This window comes from Drosophila guanche, unplaced genomic scaffold (assembly GCF_900245975.1).
Source record: "Drosophila guanche unplaced genomic scaffold, DGUA_6, whole genome shotgun sequence".
Taxonomy (NCBI): domain Eukaryota; kingdom Metazoa; phylum Arthropoda; class Insecta; order Diptera; family Drosophilidae; genus Drosophila; species Drosophila guanche.
In genome coordinates this window covers 5,617,190-5,639,702 of record NW_022995750.1, presented here as the reverse complement: position 1 = coordinate 5,639,702, position 22,513 = coordinate 5,617,190, and the positions used below count along the sequence as shown (strand labels likewise).

Genomic DNA, 22,513 nt, shown 5'->3' with positions numbered 1-22,513 from the left:
CTTCTAGTTGGCATTTCAACTTATTTTGAAACTATTCTCGGAAATACGAATTTATCACAGACGCTTAGTAAAGAAAGTTAATTTTATTTGTTTTTTGGAAACTCTGAATTCTTTTTTTTTTCTGTTTAATAGGATTTACATGATATCTGAGCAAGAAGAACTGGATATGGTCAGACCATAAGCTAAATTTCAAGTATATAAAAAAAGGTTAGTCCTCAGTTATGAGTTTGAGTATGAAAAATGAAAAAATATCTCTAATAATTTAGCTTTCCCACTGATATATAATGATTTTCTACCTTTAAGATGGTTGAAAAGTCGGAGTTTTTCGATATTTTTATTAATTTCTCAGCAGTGTCAAATTAATGTTAATCTGTTTCTTTTTAAATCTTCTAGGAAACTGTAGAGTTTAACGTAAAAATAAAATGATACTTTATGCATAATTCGATCCAAGCCCATTCTCTACATCTCTGAAAATCACAAATATAATCAGAAACCCCTTTTTCCCCAACCGTTTAACCAAAAAGCAACTAGAAAATGTTAACAAGTAGCCACTTAAAAGTTTTCCGTCCCTCGAAAACTCCGAAAAAAAGAGACCAAGTGTGAGTGTACCCAGACAAACCCACAGAAATGAATATAAATTTAACCGTTATGATTATGCGAGACAATCTTCATTAATTAGACACAAGTCGAACATAGAACAAATTAGTTAAGGGTACGCATCTTCGTAGTACGACCCAAGCGGGGGGTCGGTCCGGGGGCTTCAGCTCCAACCGGCACGACAATGTCATTAACGTCACGTGGCCTTTGCCGTCGGTCCATTCCCCTTTTGCGCCGTTTAAGACCCTGCCAGGGACCGTTTTCCCCATTGAGCAAAGGGTGCAGTAATTATATTTACCGTTAATCCTGATTTGCCACGAAAGGGAAGCGACGCACAAAGCGGAGATAGGATATATAGAGGTAGCGAGCGAAAAAAATACAGAACGAGACAGAGACTGAGAGACGAGTGTGCTTCGAGTGGATCGGTAGTTGTTGTTGGTGTGAAAAGTAGCGTTACAGCGGTTACAATTAACCATATTACCCCCTCGAAGCATCACGCCCTACCAAACAAAACACAACCCTAAACCTAGAGAGGTATACTGATTGATAGTCAAACATGTTTCAGTTGTTTTTCCATGCGTGAATGCTGCACGCATCTGAAGTGCATGCATACGGTCAAGGGTAGCCGAAGTGCGGTACAGCCTTAAATACTATTTCATATGCCCTTCCCCTACCATGCCACACTTTAGCTCTCTTTTACCTCTATCTATCCCTTAACCACCATTTCACTTTGTGTTCCATTTGCATAGAATTCGATTACGCGTTTTGTTTGCCTTTAATTGCAACGCTCATCCGTTTTACTTAGCAGTTTGTTGGCCACGCTGTGCAACAGCGATTTCCTCTTTTCTTCCTTTGGAATTCGCAATGAAAAGCGTGAAGCGTAAAGTGCGTTTGGGTTTGATTTGAAGGATACTCGTAGTGAAAGAGAACTGCAGGAAATTATCGCCAAGTTGCTGTGTGCACTCCATTGAAATTGATTCCCGAACTTTAAACTGTTTCACTACACAAATGATCCCGGAAAGAGCGAAACCAACGTCAACAGCAAGAGTACTAGCATGGAATAAGGGCATTTAAATAGTGAACACTCTGGAGGCGGCATTACAGACCACTGACATGGTAATCGCACAACGAGTGATTTTACAAACGAGCCCAAAAGTAGGCACCGACTATGGAGATAGGGGTTTGAGGGAGAGAGAAATTCAGTTAGAGATTTTATTCTTTATTTTACAGGTCTGTTATTAAACTCTCGGCTGATGTCAGGGTCGATTATCTGCATCAGTGATAACTGTGGATCTACAAGGGCATTTAGTGTTTCGACTTCAAAATTCAAGCTCAACTTGAATGAGCTTTCCAAACATATTATCCCTATTAATAAACTCAAATGTATCTTGATATTGCCATAAACATCTAATAAATCGTTTTCTTTATTGATTTTGCATGTATTTTGCCTCAGCACGACCCCAACATCTCATCTCTTCTTTCGTAAGACCCGCTCTTGACAAATATTTAATATCGAAGATGCATTTCCAGTTGTTGTTGCTCGTATATGCTGATACATATGTACATAACTGTATCTATCAGAAACTTGCCTAGCATGTCAACGAGAAAATTCGCATATTCAGAGAGCAGTGGCATTGAAAGGGCATGGGATGGCAGGGCACAGCAGGGCAGGGGCACTCTGCCAAAAAAACGAAACACACAAGTGGAATGGCCAAGAAAGAGGGGGGAATAGTTTTGTGTAAATATGCGCATGCATATAGAAATTTGAAGTCTGAAGAAATCTGAGAAAATTGAGAAAAGCAATCCATGATGCAAATATTGAAATATTGACAGGCGCACGAATGTACAACTTGATGTTGTTGCAGTGCACATTGCCTTCCATCCGTTGCGGAACTTGTATTTGTTTCAATTTCAAGTCCTGCACAGACTGAAAGTGGCTCAACAAACAACAGTTATATTTACGAGTCTGGCACATAATGCCAAAACACTAAAATTAACAGCTGCAAAACATTGTTAAGGATTGCAGATGGCAGCCGTCCCTAGCTGGGCCATACGTACCCTAAGCAGCGTTGAGGATGTATGAAAAGTAAGAAGGAAAATTACTCATAATTTACCTTACTTTACGTTTATGCACTTACAGTAGTGTTGTAAGCTATTTCACCTAATTATCAGTGTTGGATGGTGCCATGAAAAACACCAAAACTCTCAACTAAAGTATTACCTCTTTCTTTTACTACAATTTTGTAGTATCTTTCCAGCTTTCAGTGTATTTTGCATTCGTTTTGCACCACTTGAACTGTTTCAGTCCTCTGTTTTGCTTTTCCAACTGAAATTCGTCGTCTTTTGCCAGCTTTCGGTATTTTTAGTGGCTGGCTTTAGCGGCGTTAACTCGACTAACTGTTTTCAGGGGCTGCAAAGACGACATAAAGTATATTTTGATTATTTTGTGAGCCAAAAGTTGAGTATTTTAAGGCCAGCCAGCATTTGCATTTCAAATATATTTTTACGACAATCCACCCAGAAGTTGCTTTGCACATCTCGCCCGCATAACAGCGAGGGTCCAACACCTTCCCGCAGGATCTTTTGGGACGCCTGGTGAACGAGTGAAATACCACAAATGGCGTGTAAACACAACAAAGAGGTAATAACAATGGCGGCCGGTTGCCTGTAGAGGTCCCTGACTTCGCGAGGCTTTAGACAGAGAGACAGAAAGTTCTCTTCCACATTCCTGGAGTCCCGCTTCCGAGGGAGGCTAGGGCAGGGCAGGACCTTTACTGCCACCCGCACTTTGGCAAACATTTTTATTTGTTTCTCCGTAAGCTGTGTCAATACACAATAAATTGAACTGTGCAAGAATTTATGTTGGCACTTTGTGAGGACGCAACATGCCGCCACCGCCACCGCCATCGCCACTGCCACGGCCACATCTCCCCCGTCATTCCCCATACTCCTTATCTCAAGGGAGGACACCCGCACATTCGTACTGGGCGTCAATTGCATATTGGCCGCCCTCTGGGGACTTAAAAGTTCAATAATATTTATTTGTTACTTGCTCTTTGACAACAAAGCTCGCTCGCGCGCGCACACACAAGATTATACTTAGTCCTAGGCCCCCGTTTATCACGCACCCAGAGATATCCGAACTCGAAATCCTACCCCAAAGCCCCACGCGGAAACCCACAGACACCCCCTTATATAATGGCATATTGTCAGACAATGGCTGCGACCAGAGCTTGGCCGTAAATTTTATCCCTAAAGGCGATGATTTTTCTAAAGGCACTAAGCTAATTTAGTGACCGAATGCCAAAGTGGTCAGGCCCTGTGATTTATGGGGTCAGCATGCCCATTCCAGCTACATTTCCAATTATCTCTTTGGTTAACTTGTAACCTTAAAGCCATCACTAAAATAAAACCAGAAGCTACATGAAACAATATTATCGTGCACACTTTAATTAAGATCAACCTTTGTTGTGTTAACTTAGTGCACAATTTTCTGGCACTGGCACACATATTTGTGTCAATGAGTCAGTGTCGATCCCATTTAATATGTGGACAAATTTCGATATTCATAAAGCGGCTGGGGCTGGGGCTGGGGCTGGGGCTGGGACTGGGTGTCCAGGAACACGTGTATTGTGTTGGCCATCTACAAATAGCATCAGAGCCATAAACAAATAAATTTCAAATCTTCTGTTAGTCCCACTTAGTCGACATGGAAGGAAGCGCAGGCGCATACAAACAACCGGCGAAATGGTAGTGTGAGAATCAATGGAATGAAATGGCAAAGGGTCACAGCAGGAGAAGTAACGAAGCAGAAACGAATGGCATGGAACTTTAGGGGAATAAAAAGTTGAAACGAAACGAAAAAGGGCTCCCAGCTGGGGAAAAACGAATAGGAATGAAACGGCAAAGGAATGTTAACAGGGGAAGGACCACAACGAACGAAACGAACGTTGAACAGCAGCATTAGGAGTTAAGCGGAACTACTGCGTGGGATGGTTTTTGGTCCCTGACGTTGGCGCTCGTTGCACGCGTTTCAGAGGAAAATCTGCATCCTGCGCATACGGACGTGACTCGGATGGAAAAGGAAGCCGCTGCCACAAGACAATTTGCCGTGTTTCGCAATTGAAACGTGCCCCGAAAGCGTTCGCTTTGTTTATTCCAAAAACAAAAAAAAAGTGAATGTACAAATAACGAAAGAGTGCAGAGCAAAGAGTAAACAGTGAGGATAGCCATAGAGAAAAGAAGAAAGAATTAAGACAAAGTTAAACCACTTGGTGTCCTCTTGGGTGTCCTGTGAGTGGAGTGTCTTGGCGTCGGTTGTTCAACGTGGAGTGTGTCGACTTTCAACTGACGAGTGTCTTTTGTCGAAATCACTTTTAAAATTTGTTTGCTCCCGTTGTATTTAAATGGATATTAGAACTGAACCGAAACCTACCAAAACAAGGGACCCTGGCGCCACAATTTGAGTCAGAGGATTTCTCCAAGGAGGCGTAACATAAAAAAAGGGATTATTGTGCATCGTTTTTGTGGACCCAAGTTAAGGAAAGTGAAAAGAAAAGTATCCTCCAGCCGGATTATGCGATAAATTGTTACTGAAGTGAAAATGTTTTCTCACGTGTTAAATCGTTAAATATAATCCTAAAAAAGAAATATATGTATAAGGAAGCAACTGTTCGAGCGGCTGGCCATATGGCCATTGTAACTTATTACGAAGAAACCTTAAAATGCAAACTTGGGTGCAAGAAAACCCATTGAAAAGCAATTCGAAACTTGTTAAACACTAAAAATGGTTCAACTTCTTCAAGAGTTTTTTTCTGTGTGCCGGGAAACTTTCAGCCATTAGTCATTGAGAGGATCCTCGTTGCGTGATAGTTTTGCATGAGAATTTTGCAATTTATTAACTTTTTTGTGTGAATAGGAGCGTGGGAGAGACCTGAAGCTATAAGGAGAATTTTACATTATTAATTGCAAAACGATTATGAGAGTGTAAGTGGCAACAAAGTTTCTGAACTTTGATTTATATTTATAAAGACGATAAAAGGGATTTAGAGCAGGGATGTCTCATTTTAATGGCAAGCTGTTTGCTTGCTGTGATATTTGGGAGGACTTTGTCAATGTTAGTTTTTGAAGGAAAGGGTTGAGTTTGTAAAATTTGAGTAAAAGCCAAATTGTGAAAATTGTATTAATTATCTCAATCTGTTGAATATTTAAAATTTGTGTAGGAAATTCTTGTTGAAGTGGTGTGAAATTAATATTGAAACTCTCTCAGATTTCCAAGCGTTAACTTATTTTGATAGAAGTCTAGATAACCCACCCTAAACAAACAAAAATATTCCCCATTCATGCCCAACCACATTTAGTTTAGGATTAGGCGGTGTTCACTTAGCAAAATCAATGAAAGGAGCGTGGGACTCTGTGTTTTCCATAAATCATAAACTTAAATACTGATGATATTTATATTGATGCCACTGCAGCGCCAACAAAAGTTCACCACTCAACGGAACCGTAAACACTTAAATAAATATATAAATCAAGCAAGAGAGAGAAATACGAGAAGAACGAAACAATGAAAATGCAGGAAAATTTTTGCAGGAAACGCACCGAAAAACTTGTGAAAAAGCCATAAAAGAAAGTTGTAATTCTTGGCCATAATACGAAATAAAATAAAATCATATAAGAGCAAAGTGGAGCAGAAAGTAAATAGGAAATAGGAGAAACGGGGCTAGAGTGTCCAAGCCCCCAGTGTATTAATTCAATAAACCTATTTATGTGAGACTTCGACTGGGATTTCGGGGAGCGACGGCGAGATAGAGATTTCGCAGAGAATGCGACAAAGTTTGCCAGCCAAGACGGCGCAGTGCAATCAGCCCAGTCTGCTAAGGAGTCGACCGAGGAGTCAGAGAAGTCCAAGGAGCCAGAGCAGCAGGAGCAGCCAGATTCGATGCCGCAAACGAGTCCCAATTGGAGGCAGGCGGACAATGAGCGCACAAAAGGCTCTGTAAGTGTCATTGCAGCCAGGAACTGTGCCACTGGGACTGCCACAGCCACAGCCACAGTCACAGCCACCGCCGACGCCACAGCCCCAGCTCGGCGAAGGACAGCCACGTTGACAACTGCAGAGATGACAGTGAGGGCAGGAGACGTGGGCGGACCATCTTCAGGCCAACGTCGCCAATTTTTACGTGGCACCAGGACAGCAGCCCGGACAGCATCTTGGCTGGATCTCCTTCCAGCCCTTCTGGTGCTCGGCTTTGGGATGCGTAAGTACAGCTCGGGGGCACTTCTCTTTCTATCTCTCCCTCTGTGTGTGTGTTTGTGTGTGCGACTTTCATACATTTTTGATTTAATTTAACGCATTCATGTCGCACTCACACACACTCAAAAACACCCACAGAGAAATACCCCCACACACTGGGATAATGGCACTCGTAAGCGGGTCCCCTAGACGCGTCATGGCTGCTGGCAAATTATTTTAGTAGTTCTGGATCAGCAGTGGGACAGAGAAAGATACAGAAATGCCGTTGGCTTTCTCTCTCACTTGTCCTTGACAATTGACGACAGAAAGAGGGGGGCTGTGTTGTGGTATGGCATGGGCAGGTGCGTCACTTTGGAGAGGGGTTTTGGGTTTGAGAGGGGTTCTGAGTCTCCCTTTGTTTTATTTGATTTAGCTGAAATTAGATTACCAGAGGAAATGAGGGTCGGCAATAATAGGAAAAACAATGGTCCTTAAATTTGATCAAATGTCTGTGTGAGAACTTTCCAAGTAATCATTTGGAGATACTTATTTTTTGTATGAAAATTGTATTAAACGGAAGTTTAAAAATAAACTTCTATTAAATTTGTGAAGAAATAAAAACCACTGACATAGTAACCACCTAGGGAATACGAGTCCTGATATAGACATCCACTTGAGAAACCCCTCTCAAAACACCGCCCCTTAGGTTCCTTCCTTCTTTGCTAACTTTTTGTTTTGGGGTGCGAGTCTAATTTGATTTCAGAACATAATTAAGTCAACTTCATTGGCCTAATGAGATGTTCATTTAATTTGCCCCTAACAATACATATCCATAATAAGAGTACGAGAACGAGAAGGAGTACGAGTATACCCCCACTTGTATTTCTTTTTCTGTTTTCTGTGTTTCTTAACGAATTATTTTCTGCCAAATGGAGGGGAACCTCTTTCCGAAAACTCTCCAATTAAATTCATGCTTTTGTTGCGGTTAAATGGATTCAATGGCCCAAACAAAAATCGTTTGAAATCGTTTAAGCCGGGCCGCGAATCGACAAGGTATTACTAATTTTCAGAGCTGTAAAGGGAATAATATTAATGGCAGATTAAAAAGCTTTTAATTAACACTGGAGATAGGCCTTAGGAGAGATACATTAATGCTGTGGAATTTTCAGCAACGTAGTGTGATAAACCCATTGAGAACTACTTGAAGCTTTTTTGTAAATTTTTATAGGATTATTTGGTCCTAATCCTTTGGTTATGCATAATGCAGGATTTTTTTCTATTCATCTCATTTGCTTGTTTTAGAGCTGAACTAAAACTCTTGAATCCTCAAATACTCTCATTTTCCCCAGCTATATTTATTTGATTTAATTATACGCTAAAAAAGTTTATTTAGTCCAAGTTGAGCCTCAATTTTCCGCACCCAAAACTCCATTTAGCATAAACTTGCTTTTATCCTTTAAATCACATAAAGTAAATTGTACATATTTATGAACCTTTGTGCACACAAATCAACAGTAAAAGTTTCTAGATGCTCTTTGGACGGTTCCGTAAATTACGAGAATGAGAAATAGTTTGCAGAAGGTCCTTAACCCCGTTGGGACCCCAGATCCCAGATCCCAGCAGCAGAAGCAGGAGCAGCTGCTTTTCAACTGCTGTTTCGTGCTGGCCGATAATCATGGCAAAAATAAAGCAACACATTTCTCTTTTCCTCTAGTTTTTCTCTCATTCGGTACTCCTGCCCTATAATTTCTAAGGGGGAGAAACATTAACGAAATTGAAAACTTGCCAAAAAATGTTTAATAAACACATTTTCAGTGGCACATCGGATGGCACCCCTAAAGCCCATTCTCTCTGTGCATCCCTTGCCCTCTATCAACTCTCTGCGCTCTTGGCTTGAAATCCCTAAACAGAATGCGCTGTCGAAAAGTTTGACTGCAACTCGTTATGCGAAAATACAGAATGGGGCAATAAAGTAGATGCAACCTCTAAAGCACATACTTTTAGCCATATCCCCTCCACACCAAAATACTCGAAATTATAATGCAACTGAAGTTTGTCTTGCTGTTGGCTTTGTTCGGTCAAAAATTTGGTTTCTATTTCTCATTTTTTTTTTTTTTTGTGGGAGGCTTTTATACGAAGTTTTTACGTTTGCTTTGCATTGTACTGGCTGCCTGCTAATTTCGGAAATGTGCCGGCAAAGTTGTGCCTCAAATCAAAGCTGGCTACAGGTTGACTTGGGGTCTGAGCCTGGGCCCATCACCTGGCCGAAATGGCCCCGAAATCCTTTAAGAGAGGAAGCTCTGGGGTCGGCATGTCGTGTCCTGTGTGCGGTCGTTGCTGTTAGGGCCAAAAGTGTTTGCTTACCTTCATAAATTATAAATGGGTTTGTGGGCAGACAACAGCAACAGAGGTAGAGCTGGCCCCGGTCTCACGCTCTCTGATAGCAGGTGGAGTGTGTGGCACACACATTGTCAGCTGACCTCGGCCGCGTCCTGGGCCTGGTACTGGTCCCTGGGACTGAGCCTGTGATGACGGAAAATATTGTAACACAAGTCAACAGGCTGGCGGCACAGGAGGCTGAGGAGGGGTTGACCGACACATGACAGTGCCGCAGGTCAACAAAGTATCTAACGGTGGAACAAATTGCCAGGAAACGTGTTTGCAACGCCATAAAAAGAATTGCCCATTGTGGAGCCCTAAAATGTATGCTATGAAATTTTGAGAGTAGCGGCTGAGTACTTCTTTTTGGTACGAAATAATTTGTAAGGGTTGTCAGTCATGTAAGGAATATACATTATTGATAGCCTTAATATAGCCATTTCTGCGGGTATCTGGAATCTGAAACTGATATATTATAGAAGGTAAAAATGTGCATAAGTATTATCCCAGGGGTCGAAATGGGTACAGCTAATTAACATATATTTAGAAATGATCTCTTATTTCAAAACATAAACATCAGTGTACCGAGTATACCACAGCTACATAATCGTATAAGTATGGCAATCTTCGTTTGGTTTCAAGTCATGGCAAACAATGAATGGTGCTGGCTGTGCCACCCACTGTGCCTCATTCGCCATGCAACTAACAATTTCCTGTCTCCAACACACACACTCACACACCAACAGTGTAAGCTGAATGTCCTTGATGCGCTTTTGGTTCGCAAAATGTGAGCTTAAATTATTCAGAGGGTCCAAAGGAGTAACCGTTCAGCAGCTGCACCGACTGGGGCAGCGCAGCGTCGACGCTTTGGGCAATCAAAGACAACAACAAGAAAAACAGCAACAGCAAATGCATGTGTGTGTGAGGGGCATTTAATTGCTCAGACAAGAGCAGAGAATCAGAGAATCAGAGAACCAGAGGGTGATAGAGAGAGGAAGAGGCACGGCGAGAAATGACCCACAAATGACAAAGTGCAGCGGCAGTCAACGAGCCTTGTCTTCATATCTTGTCGAAGTGTGAAAAGAACAAGACAAACACGACCAAAAAGCCGGCTCTGCCCGTTCTTCCTCTAGGGCAAAATGGCCAGAAAGAGGGCTTCGTCTAGGCCAAAATGTGGAAATTTATGAATCGCAGCAGGCAATGGGGCTGGGGGCATAGAGAAAGCGGATCCCGCCCGGACAGACTCTATCCCGGCAGGAGGTCCTTTGAAAAATTGTTTTGTTTTTGGTCAACGTTCGCCTACTTATTTATGGCTGCCCTGCAGCGTCCTTCTTCTTTCTATCTCTGATACCCTCCCTCATGACTCCCTCTTCACTCCTCACTTTCCCAATCTCTCTTTCTCCTCTCCCATTTCCCTGTTGCAGGACAACTCTCCCTGGCCAAATATTTAGCCAAGAGGCCATAAAAATCAACTAGATAGCCACAGCAGCCATGAGAGATATTCTAGTATCTCTCTGAGATTTCGCATAATTATTTACCCTGATTTATTTGGGGAAAAAAGAGAGAGCAGAGCAGATGTAGTCCGAGCTTTAATGAAGCCAATGGAAATATTTAGGATATAAAACATTTCTGGCATTAATTTCCACAATTTGTGCGAAAATGTTTGCAATATTTCAGGTCAGAATATATTTGCAATGTTTGATAATGCTTAAGCCTATAAATGAGGATAACTATAATCTGAATCAAACTGATAATTTCGAAAAGTTAACCGAAAACCAAACAAATATTGTCAATCATGAGTATCTGCAACACCTCATCAAATACGAATGAATATGAATTTATTATAAATTGTTTAAACATCATCAATTTCCCCTTTGGCAGGAATGGTAGCCTTCTCCCCCCAAAAGGAAACAATCAATCCATTTAAATTCATCAAAATGAACTTATATCTCAACAGAAGTTTTTGCCAGTTTAATTTCCCCAAAGACTTGTGCTCCCATTGGAATTTTTCCTGCAGAGAGTCTTTTCTAGCCTGATTCATCTTCATCAAGTTGGACCTTTTGTGTCATAAATTATTTATGTTTATGCACATTGCGATGACATTTGATCACAAGTGCTTGGAATTCCCATAAATATTTGAGGCCAAACAAAAAAAATCGAATGAGAGTATAGAATGAGTGGAAAAATTGTATTTAAAGTGGCATTTATCAAATCGATCAATAAACAATTACGGAATGCGAATGCGAATGCTCATAAAATAAATAAATAAATAAAAGTTCGCTGAGAGCAGCCGTGAAATCTTATAGAAAATGTATATGTATCTGTATGCTAGGAAAACACGCATTTAAGATACATTTGCATGAGTGTGGGTGGCTTCGAGTGGGTGCTTTTGAGTGGGTGAGAGCTCAGTCATTCGAGTGGCCTGTGCGGCTGACTGCCTGCGTGGATGGACGATAAGGGTGTGGGAGATGTGTTTAGTGGGAAATTGCTCTCTGCTGCCGTTATCCCAGAATTCATTCAAAACTGAAACATATGCTGGGTGTCACTGTGAAAATTACACAAAGCCAGCGAATGAGCTCCAAGCAAGGGGGTCTATGGGGATGTTCAATACAGTTTCTTCCTCAGAAACCCTTGGCACTTGTACGTACACCCACTTTTGTCGGTGACTCTGCCTCGGCTCAATTTATTTTTATGTGTTCCTCTCGGTCTACGTGTCCTACGTATTTTTACACGCAGAAGGCGAATTTCTTTCTCTCCTTCTCGCTCCTCTTCCCCTTTGAGAGCCCGTTTCAGTTTCGCCGTAAATTGAAATTGGAGCATTGCCCAGCGTTGCGTATACGCACTTCTGTCTGTTTTCTGTTGCCTCTACGCACTGCTGCCTGTCCTGTTTCGTGTATTGCGTGTTACACGTGTTGGTTACTTTCGGTTAAGGCAAATATTGTTAATGGCATTGTTATTGAAGCTGTGGGTATCTTGCATCTTTAATTGGACAACTCTTTGCATGTATTTTTAAATTATGTATGTATCGAGTGTGCTGAGTAAAAGAAATTATTTTATTCATGTGTCATGGAATATTGTGCATGTTTTTTGACTACATTTTAATACATTTTTTCTGTAAATGGTCGAGACAAATTTTCTGAAAGATTTAAATGAAATGTTTTAAAAATTTTCAAGGTTTTTCATGACTCTGCTGGATATCCTTTTGGGTTTAGGATTCGTTCAAATGTTGCCCCATTTGATGTGTCTCCCAGCAAGTAATTTAGCCCATTTGAACATTAATTGCTTGGCGGTGCCCCAAAGGAGACTCATTAAGATGGTTAACCCGCAGCAAGAGAGAGGGGCATAAATCTGACGACACAACTATCCGCCACACACCCACACTTTCTGCGCTCCCATAAGCGAAGTTAGATGGATGCAGCAATCCTCAAGTCCTCATGCTCGTCCTCGTACTCGGGCTCGTGTTTTATGTGCACTCGAGGCGGCCATAATCCAAAGTGCTCCCCAATGAAAAGTTTGTGTTTGTGGCTTGTGTGTGGGCTGTGCCTTTGCGAATTTCCACGGTCGGATACGGATACGGATCCGGATGCCATACGGCTTCTCTTGGAGCCTCAGCATCAGCTCTGGCCAAGAGTCAAGTGGCCGACGGTGTCTTCTTTGGCCAGCAGGGCTCGACGTTTTAATTATGGCCACGGCGCCGCTGCCATTTGGTCCTTTGCAGAAGCCCTGATGTTTTTTTATTTGATATGTAATTACTCTGGTTTTATATTTTTTGGGGGGAGGTAGAGGTGTGGGCGTGGGCACGCATATTTTTTATAATTACATGAAATGTGAAGAAGACCAGCAAAAGTTTTAACATTCGGCCCAAGCCGATGCGATGCGAGTGTCCTGGAGTGTCCTGATGCTACGCTAATGATGCACGTGCCGGGGAGATTGTGCAGATTATTACCTTTTGACCTTTGCCGGGTCAGCTAGCTGGAAATTCAGCCTCAGGAGAGGTTTTTATAATTTGCAATTAAAGTTTTTTCCCCACACACAAATTCCGCAAAAAACAATTTGAACGTTCCTCAGTTATTATTAGTATTTATTTGAAATTCAAATACATTTCTTTATACACAAATTTATGCAGAAAACTAAACAAAAAACATCTAAAAATATCTGAAAATAATGATAAACAAAATGCATAAAAGCAAATATTTAATTTAATTAAACTGCCGTTCATTTTATTTGTTGCAAAGTTAATCAATATTATAGGAAAATGTTCAGCTTCAGCTACTAAATCCAATCAGTTTTTTGCGTTCTTCTTTCTCTGTGGACACCATAAAAGGCAAAATCCATGAAATATTAACTAAGGGGTCAAAGCGCCATATGGTCGAGTCTGGACCTATCCCTCCGTCTCACTGATTCTCAAACCCATCAGGTGACTGCGTCATTGCCACGAACCAGCAGTGCTGGTGCATGGCATATGGCAGTGCCCTGTACAATGGGAAGGGCTTAGACAGTTTTGAAAGAATTAAATGAGAATAGTTTTGAAAGCTTTTTGGTTTTTCGTTGTATGAATAACTTTTGCATTGCCCTGGGTCATTATGTGATTTTATACACAGTTTTTGGTCTGCTAAAAATGTTGTTTTAATTATTTTTATGGAAATGCCCAAAGGACGTAGTCTTCTTTTTTTTGTATGACACATTTTGTTGTGCTTAAAATATCTTTTTTGGAAAAGTAAATGAAAAAGGTGGAGCAACACAAACGAAAATAAGGATTTGCATTTGAACAGAGGGTGTCAATGGATTTAGAATCGGGCATATTGGACCATCATTGAAACAGGTTCCTTCTTCACTGGAGTCTGTCTGAACTTTTGTTCACTTTTCCGCCAGCTGTCACCCATTGTGCAACTGTTCGCCGGAGCTGATGACATTGACGATGCTGATGGTCTTCCAGTCTAATGCGGCGCCACATTTTGTAGTTGTCTAAACCAATTTCACAATTTACATAAGCCCACACTCACACACACTCACACACACCACACACTCATTTGCAAAAACTGCTTCTGGTGCAGCCGCTGCTCTTGTTGGTAGTTTTTTGTGTCTCTTTCTCTGTCTCACTCTATCGCTGCCGAGTGGAAAGGCAATTTGAGTAATTTTTGAACCAGCCGTGTGCCTAATTTGTGAGCATTACTATTCAGCTGGCGTTCGAGTCGAGTCGAGTCGAGCTGAGCCGAGCGAGCAGTTTATTCTGGCTTAAAATATGGACTTTAGTTCCAATCTCACCGGACGAATAGCACCCACAAATGGGGGTCGTTCGAGAGGCATGGCATGCCAACGGGCAATGGCAATCCCTGAGCGACGAGTGAGAGTAAGAAAACAATTTGAATGTTATTGCACGTTTCACTCTATCTGCTGTGTATCTGGATGCCTGTCCGTCTGTCTGTCTGTCTGGATATCGTCAAGTGCGGTAAATGGCTAGATCACACTTCATGCTGAGGCCTTTTTTCATCTCCCGTGCTAAAGCAAACAAAAGGGAGAACACGGCAAAAGCCCAGAAAATTAATCGGCTTAAGGGGCATAGTTTTGTGGCATCGTCCTGCTTCTTGTGCCTTTCTTTTGCCATGTTTTTCGCAAGGGGTATCCAGGGAGGTCAAAGAGTATGCCGTCTTTTTGTAGCTGTATGATACAGACAAAATAAACACCGAAATAAGAAGGTACTGCGCAGTCGTAACATCAAATAAATTCTCTTTGCTCCTAACGAATTACAAATACTCAGTTTTGCACAAAAATAAAATTCTTTTTTTCATTGTTTGGCTAGTTGGTTTGGTCCTTTGGGAGGAAATCAAAACCGAATTGATTGCCGGCTAAATCGGTTTTAATTGAAAACGCAAACTCTGCCTTGAGCAACACTTTCTATCTGGGTTTGGTTGGATCTCTTTCAGTATTGGATCCAAGCATGGCAAGTCTTGAAAACCCAAATAAAGAGCAAAACAAACCACAGGAAAAAGTGTACAGCTCAGTGGTGGATTTTAAATTTACTATTTTGTTTTTTCTTTACGGTGTGGGCTAGTGAAATTTTCAATTTGCATTTTAACAAAAATTTCACATTCGTTGGGTACCTTTTTTTGCCAGAGCCTGAAACTGGGATTCGTTTGGACCTTATCAACACAGGCAAATCACACGCATTCGGTGGAAATGATTTCGTGAGGGAAATTTATGCGGTTGCCCTGTGTGGATTCTCTTTTTTCTTTCCATCCTTTCTCGCCAGCGAGACACGTAGATTTTCTGGCCAACTGAAGCTGAAGGTAACACGAGAACGGATTCCACCGGAATGGTTGAATTGGCTTGCCCTACCTAAATCATGGGCCCTGACAAGAACGTGAAATGAAATAATTTAAAAATGCAAATTCTATTTTATCGTGCCACTGAAATCTTAGCCCTGAAATCAGCACAAAGCCTCACTGCCCACAAACTCATTGAGCATTGAACTTGTCCGGGATTTCCTTAGGGGTAAGGGAGGGACTTGGGCTGAAGGTAGCCGCAAATGAGTCCTGGTTTCAATATGAAGGTATTGAAGGTAGAAGGTTCATTATGCAGGCTAAATGTTAATCAAAATTAACGCTAGTGGATATGACCGGTTCAACGTATGGTGAGAGATCCATGGAAGGGATATTAAAAGGATTTTCTGGATGTGTTCGGGTTTTTCTTTTTTGGTTTCTTTGCGTGATTAGGGTCAAAACTTTTCGTGTAATAAAATAATATTTATTGTCAAGTTTCATCATAAAAAATAATTTCTAAAATAATTTCTAAAATCAAACGACAAATTTATAGAATTACTCGTACTCCGACTTGGTGAAACTGAAATGATTTCAATTGCAGTCCTCATTTCTCTTCCTCTTGTTGCCTGTTTTTGTGGTTTGCTCAAAAACTTTTCACTTCAATGCCTTTGCTGCCAAGTTCAAGTCTGCTAGCTATTCTTGGTACACACCCCCACAAATTAGTGGATGCTTAGCCCCAAGACAAACATGTCCTGCGTTGAGTGTCGGTGCAGAAAGTTGCTCAAAAAAGAAAGTTCCTCCGATTCTGGGATGAGTGTTGAGCTAATCATTCCTGTGGTTTTCGGCTAGTTCTGGGAGATGTTTTCTTTTTCTGCTTGGTCTTTGGATATTTATTGCCTGAAGTTATTAGCTTTGTAATCTTTTAAAAAAGTTTTGCACAAATTGATGGGCCTTCAATTTATTTGCACAAAAGAAAACAAAAAGTTCAGCATTCCAGGGCCATGCACTGGGAATTCGACTGTGGAATACCTTTTAGAACGGTTCACGAAAAATTCGCTTCATTTTTTGTAAGCTTCCATAAACGAACATGCACTTTGTAATCCATAAATACCGCTTTTAAAAATTAAATTAGTTTCGGTCATGAATTGTACAAACATCGAACAGATACGGATGACAAATTTATGACTGGATAATAATTACAATTTAAATTCAAACATATCATAAATTAAATAAAACAAATATAAATATTGACGCTGCTGTGCTGCATTTCAGTTTGGTAATTAAAGCCAGGTGGCGTATGGCGTGGTATGGGACTTTAATTTCCCCCGAACCATAGGCCAAGGACGCTGGGAGTACACGTGTATATGAAATGATTATGAAGCTAAAGTTACCATTTCTTTTTTGTCGGTGAGTTTCCTCTAGGGCACAGCGGCACAGTGGGAAAACATAAAAAGGAAAAGTTTAAAAGGGAAACAGAGACCGGGCAAGGAAATGGAAAAAGGCAGCCAAAAGTAACAAAAAAACAAACAACTTTTATTCACTAAAAAAAAACTGCCACAGAGAAAAAGAAACAAAATGAAACGAAAGCCACCACAGGCAGTGACATTAAGCGGCAAATTTTTATGATTTTAATTAGCATAAAAGCGTAATTGAAAATTAACTGAAACGGAATACATGTGCGACTGTGTGTGACACAAACACTGAAAGAGAACCGTGAGAGTTTCAGAGAATCCGTGAGAAAGTGAGACAGAGAGGGAAAGAGAGAGGTTGACATTTCATTGGAATTTCAATTCATGCTCCGTGGATAAGAGGATTGCAATAATATTTCTTAATTTTCGCTTTGATGTGATTCCACTAGAATTTATTACACTCATTTATTGATAACTTTTTCAATTTGAAAATAAATTTTCAATATTTGTTTTCGCTTTTTACAAAAAGATTTTAAGGGGATGAACTCTCAAATAATAAAGATTATAATTTGTTGATTTAAGTTGAAAATAAAGCGAAAACGCAAACCATAGCCATGTTTGAAAAGTTGCAAAAAGGGAAGGGAATCATTTCGGAAGGATGCGCAAAGGGTTGGACAGCACAGACAAATTATTTAAAATCCTAATCCTAAGGCAGATATAGTAGGAAGCATTGAAAGCTAATTTGAATTCAATTTAAAGTAAATTTCATTAAATGTAAACGAAACACACTGCCGTGTCCTCTTTGATTCTGGCTGGAAAAGTGTGAATTTGCGAGTAAATTTAATTTCAACTTCTGCCTACAGTTATGAATTATGAATTATTTAAAAGTACGCCTTTAATATGGGCAGTATTGAATATTCAAATTCAATACAATATTATAATTGGATCTATTGGGCTTAAATTAAATCAAATTCGTTTCAATAAACAGGTTTTTTGTAACATGATTATGTCAGAAATTAAAAAGTTAAATTTAAACGAAAGGAAATTTGAGCCAATTTATGTTTTACTCCTGCTGGGATGAACAAGTGTTGAGTTCCAGCTTTCAAGCTTCTTAGAAAATATCACAGTTTGAATATCAAACGTAATTTAAATATCTCATTATATTCTTTATTACATTTCCATTTAATTTTATGAATAAAAGTGCCGGAATTTTCCCAAATCTTTCCACAAAATTCTCGTTAAATATTTTGCTTTAATTCAAGGATTGTCCAAACAATTTCTGGTTTATTTTGCATGCTCCACAGAGCTTGTCACCTGCAGCGAGGCAAAGCCGCAGCCACAGCCACAGCCACAGGCAAGCGTACAGCCAGGACCAGCAGTCAGGCAGGTACAGGCAGCGGCACAAACACAGACAGAGCTTATGGCAGCCCCGAGATCCACACTGCCAGATAGGCCAATGACAACACAAAACGATCTAATTACGACAGCCAGCAACTTGACGACAGCAAAAAAACAAACAGCAGAAACCGAGGCAGCCTCAACGAGCCCGAGCGAAGGGGAAACAAGCACGGCCGTAGCCCGGGGCGTGTCATCAGCAGCAGCAGAAGGAGCAACGATAGGAGCGACCAAGTCACCACAAATTGGGCTAAATACTCGGTACGCAGAAGAGCAAGCACTAGAGCAAATAGAGAAAGCGCCACAGACAGCAAATGCAGCCGCAGAAACAGCAACAACAGCAGCAGCAGCAGCAGCAGCAGCATCAGAAGAGCGTACGACAGCGACCACAACAGCTGAAGCGACAGCAGCGATGCTCATATCAACAATTTATCCAGCATCAACGGAAACGGATGGCCACAACTCCATTGAAACGCTGCCAGCAGAGAACCAGAGCAAGGAATTGGAAAACGCGGCAGTGGAAAGAGCAGAGCTGCCTGCTGAGGATGATGAAAAGAACTCGTTGCGGCCACTGTCGCTACCGCATCCGGGTGGGGCTGATTCATTGACCAAGGGCTTCTCCATACCCACCTTCCTGCCGCCGTTTCCCGTTTTCGCGGCAGCGGATTTGCCAGCTTACCGCGCTGCAGCCGATGCGGCGGCTGCTGCCGCGGCAGCCGTGGAAGAGGAAACAAAAGCAGCAGCAGCCGCAGCAGCTGCAGCAGCATCAGCGGAGGCAGCGACATTGTCGCCAGAGGAGCAGCGACGGCGAATGTTTGATGAGCAGCATTCGTACTTGGCCGCCCACCGGGCGGCAGTCGACGGGGACGGGCAGCCAGTCCGACGGAACCTGACAATGCCGGTGCTAAACATCACCGCCCAAATGGGGAATCACGCCTACATGCCATGCCAGGTGAGTGAGTAATCTCTCTCTATCACTCTCTCTTCCTGTCCCACTCGGCCCCACAATCCCCCCTACCACCACCATTCTTGTGTGTCGCATAATCTCTGGGTTTGGTGTGGGCTTTGGCTGGTTGATGGGGGCTTGGTTAGGGCGCGTGATGTAAGTCAGCTAAGCCTTAAAGGTATCGCTCGTAAAAGGGTTTTTAATATGCGCTTACATTTAATTGCGAATATTAAATTTGAATTAAATGTCACGTGTCATAAATACATAGCTGCGAGAACGGCTAATCCGCTTAAAGAGTGCTTAAAGAGTGGCATTTTACATGATGGTTTTGGGGCTCGAATTTCACAGCGAAGAGAGTTGCCCAATTCCTATAAAATATACCAGATCAACGTGCCGTAGATTTCCAAATGATTATTCCCGAATCTGCTTAAGTTATTTTAACCCCACGTTGTCTTAGCCCATGATAAAGGCCTCTGTCTGCACCTCTCTGGCCTACGGACTGTCACTACTGTTCTTCATAACCTAACCAAAACCCATAGACATGAACTTCGGTACACATGGTGCTCATATTCCCTTTGCCTTTTTTTTAAATTCCCTACAATCAAGTTCAATTAACTGCACGAAAGTGCTGTGACACTTTCAAAGCTTGTCTAAAAACTTGCTTCCCAAAATCCTAATCACTCTGACTAAGTTTAAGGGGATAAGCCAATACTTAAAGCTCTGAGTTGCATGAGACTTGGTGGGCAATGATGAAAACTGTAACCACTCAATGTAGAACGACCCTGACTCAGTTACTGACGAGGGTAAGACAGACTGCATGTCTCACAGTGGAGCGGGCTCTTCATCCTTTTCTCACTTGCTGACTGTTTCTGAATTCCTTTTTAATTTCAACGGACCGGAGATAAAACTAGCATTTACATATTGCACACACACACACCAACACTCAGGCACGGATACGGGCGCAGACTTTCACACATCCACCTAGAGGCACACTTATTTGTGCAGAAATGATTTCAAATTCAGCCACAACAGGCATTCATTTACATGCGTCTGTAGGTGTTTCTTCCTCCTCAGATATTATACATATGTACATATCTGTATCTGTATCTGTATCTGTATCTGTAGAGCACAATCCCACAACAAAACATAACAGAATGAGAGTGGGTGAACAAAAATAAATAAATTGTATGGAATTGTAAACGTTAAATAGATGCCTGGTCCTGAGCTTGGGCTTGGGGCTGGTTCTTGGCTCAGTGTCTGGTGCCGGGAGCCTTGTTTGCGTCATAAAAAATAAACGTAAACAGAATGAATTGTTGATATGCAAATGAAATTATGCTGATCTGTGTCGGACCACAACCAGGAGCAGAAACAGAACAGAAACAGAACCGGAAACGGAAAATAAAAGAAACCCCAAACAGAACACGCCACGAAGATGAGCCCAAAAGCAAAAGGAAAGACACACATAACTATGAGAATATTTCAGCAAAAACATAAGCACCTCCATCCACCTCCCATCTCATTTCCATTTCATGGCGTTAGAGATTCGTTTGGATCTGATTTGCTGTCCGTTGATGCGCTTGAGCCATCAGATGTTTTAACCTGACACCAGAACGACAGGGCAACGTGCTCGGATTAGTGCCATTCTCTGTCCGGGTCCTTGCTAATTATTCATGTATGGATTAGTTGACAGCGAATGAAATGCGTGAAAGCTCATTAGCGGCAGATTGGCCAAGGTTTTACATAATAATAGTTATGCAAATGATAGTTTGCCCAAGCTTGTGCTTGATAAATTGATGTCTGAATGATTATGTCAGATATTGAGATGGCAATCGTTCATAAGGAGCTTACTTACGAGTATTAACTGCTAATGAATACGCAGCATATTTATATCTTCTGATTAAATTTTCGATTCTTCTTTTCAGATACATCGCCTCTCCGACAAGCCCGTCTCGTGGGTGCGCATGCGCGACAACCACATTATCAGTGTGGACGAGACTACCTTTATAGCGGATGAGCGTTTCCAGTCGATCTTCCAGGAAGAACATGACTACACCTGGTCGCTGCAGATCAAGTACGTAGTGCCCGACGATGCGGGCGGCTACGAGTGCCAAATGGCCACCGAACCGAAGCTCAGTGCCAAAGTACATTTGGAGATAGTCAGTGAGTACTTTTCGAAGATCCAAGTATAGCGTTAATTTACGAAAGTATATTCCCAATCTTACAGCACCCAAGACTGAGCTGATTGGGGATCAGAGTCGCTTCGTTAAGGCCGGCAGCAAGGTGGCCCTGCACTGCATCGTGCGGGGGACTCTGGATCCACCGAAATACATCATCTGGTTCCGGGGCCAGAAGAAGGTGAGCGAAAGCGATGAGCGGACTGGGTGGTACACACAGCTCGATCGCAATATCTTCGGGACAGTGGGTGATAATCAGAATACGGTAAGTGAAGTGTTTACGGGCCAGGCAGTTAGTTAGCTCCCACTGACGATACACATTGATTGCAGATCGGTTCATTAATTATACCGGTCGTGCGTAAAGAGGATTCCGGCAATTATACGTGCCAGCCATCAAACAGTGTCTCCGTCTCAGTGGACTTGCACGTCCTCAGCGGTAAGTCCCATTCCATAGCCCCCTGCCATCACACAAAATGTGTGTCAGGTCGAATGATTCATATTAATCGCAACTGTCGTCACCACGAATTACGGATTGCCCAACAGGTGAATATTCCGCATCGGCCATCATGTCAACGGCGTCGTGGACAAAGACAAGGACGAGCACCAGCGGGAGAAGCACGTCCCACTTGATGCTTTGGATGCTGGGACTCTTGGGACTCCTTGGGGCGCTGCAGGGACCGTTGCACACACCCCAGACGTGACTCGACTATTGAATAGACGGGACGCATGGACGCACGGACACATGGTTGAGGATGCTGACTTGGATGCTGCGGACATTGCTGTCCAGCTTCCAATTATTTGTAAGCTTTTGCGCCATCTGCAGTTACGTAATTTAGGTTAGAGATTAATTAAAGGCGGCCTTGTAAATAGCAGAGACGGCGGGAGATGGAAGTAGGATTCTATGATTAGGTTAAATGTTACCATAACTCTCATGTCTGGGTGTCAAATACTCGCACTCGTACTCCCCGTACTTCCCATACAATTCAATCTACTGTACATGAATATTTTAGTCATAGATACACGAGCGGAATTTCGCCATTTCAAGTTGTGAAAACGAATCAATAATTAGATTATTGTCAGAAAATGATTAAAATTCTAAAAACTTAACACAGAAATCA

The 22,513-nt window shown here is 41.9% G+C and overlaps 1 protein-coding gene across 1 annotated transcript; it reads left to right on the top strand.

Moving 5' to 3' along the window:
• Positions 1–6,051: 6,051 nt before the first annotated feature.
• Positions 6,052–22,513, top strand: LOC117586430. The gene is made up of 6 exons (XM_034276467.1): positions 6,052–6,857; positions 18,185–19,227; positions 21,144–21,381; positions 21,446–21,660; positions 21,726–21,831; positions 21,939–22,513. Exons 1-6 carry the CDS (start codon positions 6,539–6,541, stop codon positions 22,094–22,096), a joined length of 2,079 nt encoding a protein of 692 aa, XP_034132358.1. The 5' UTR covers positions 6,052–6,538; the 3' UTR covers positions 22,097–22,513.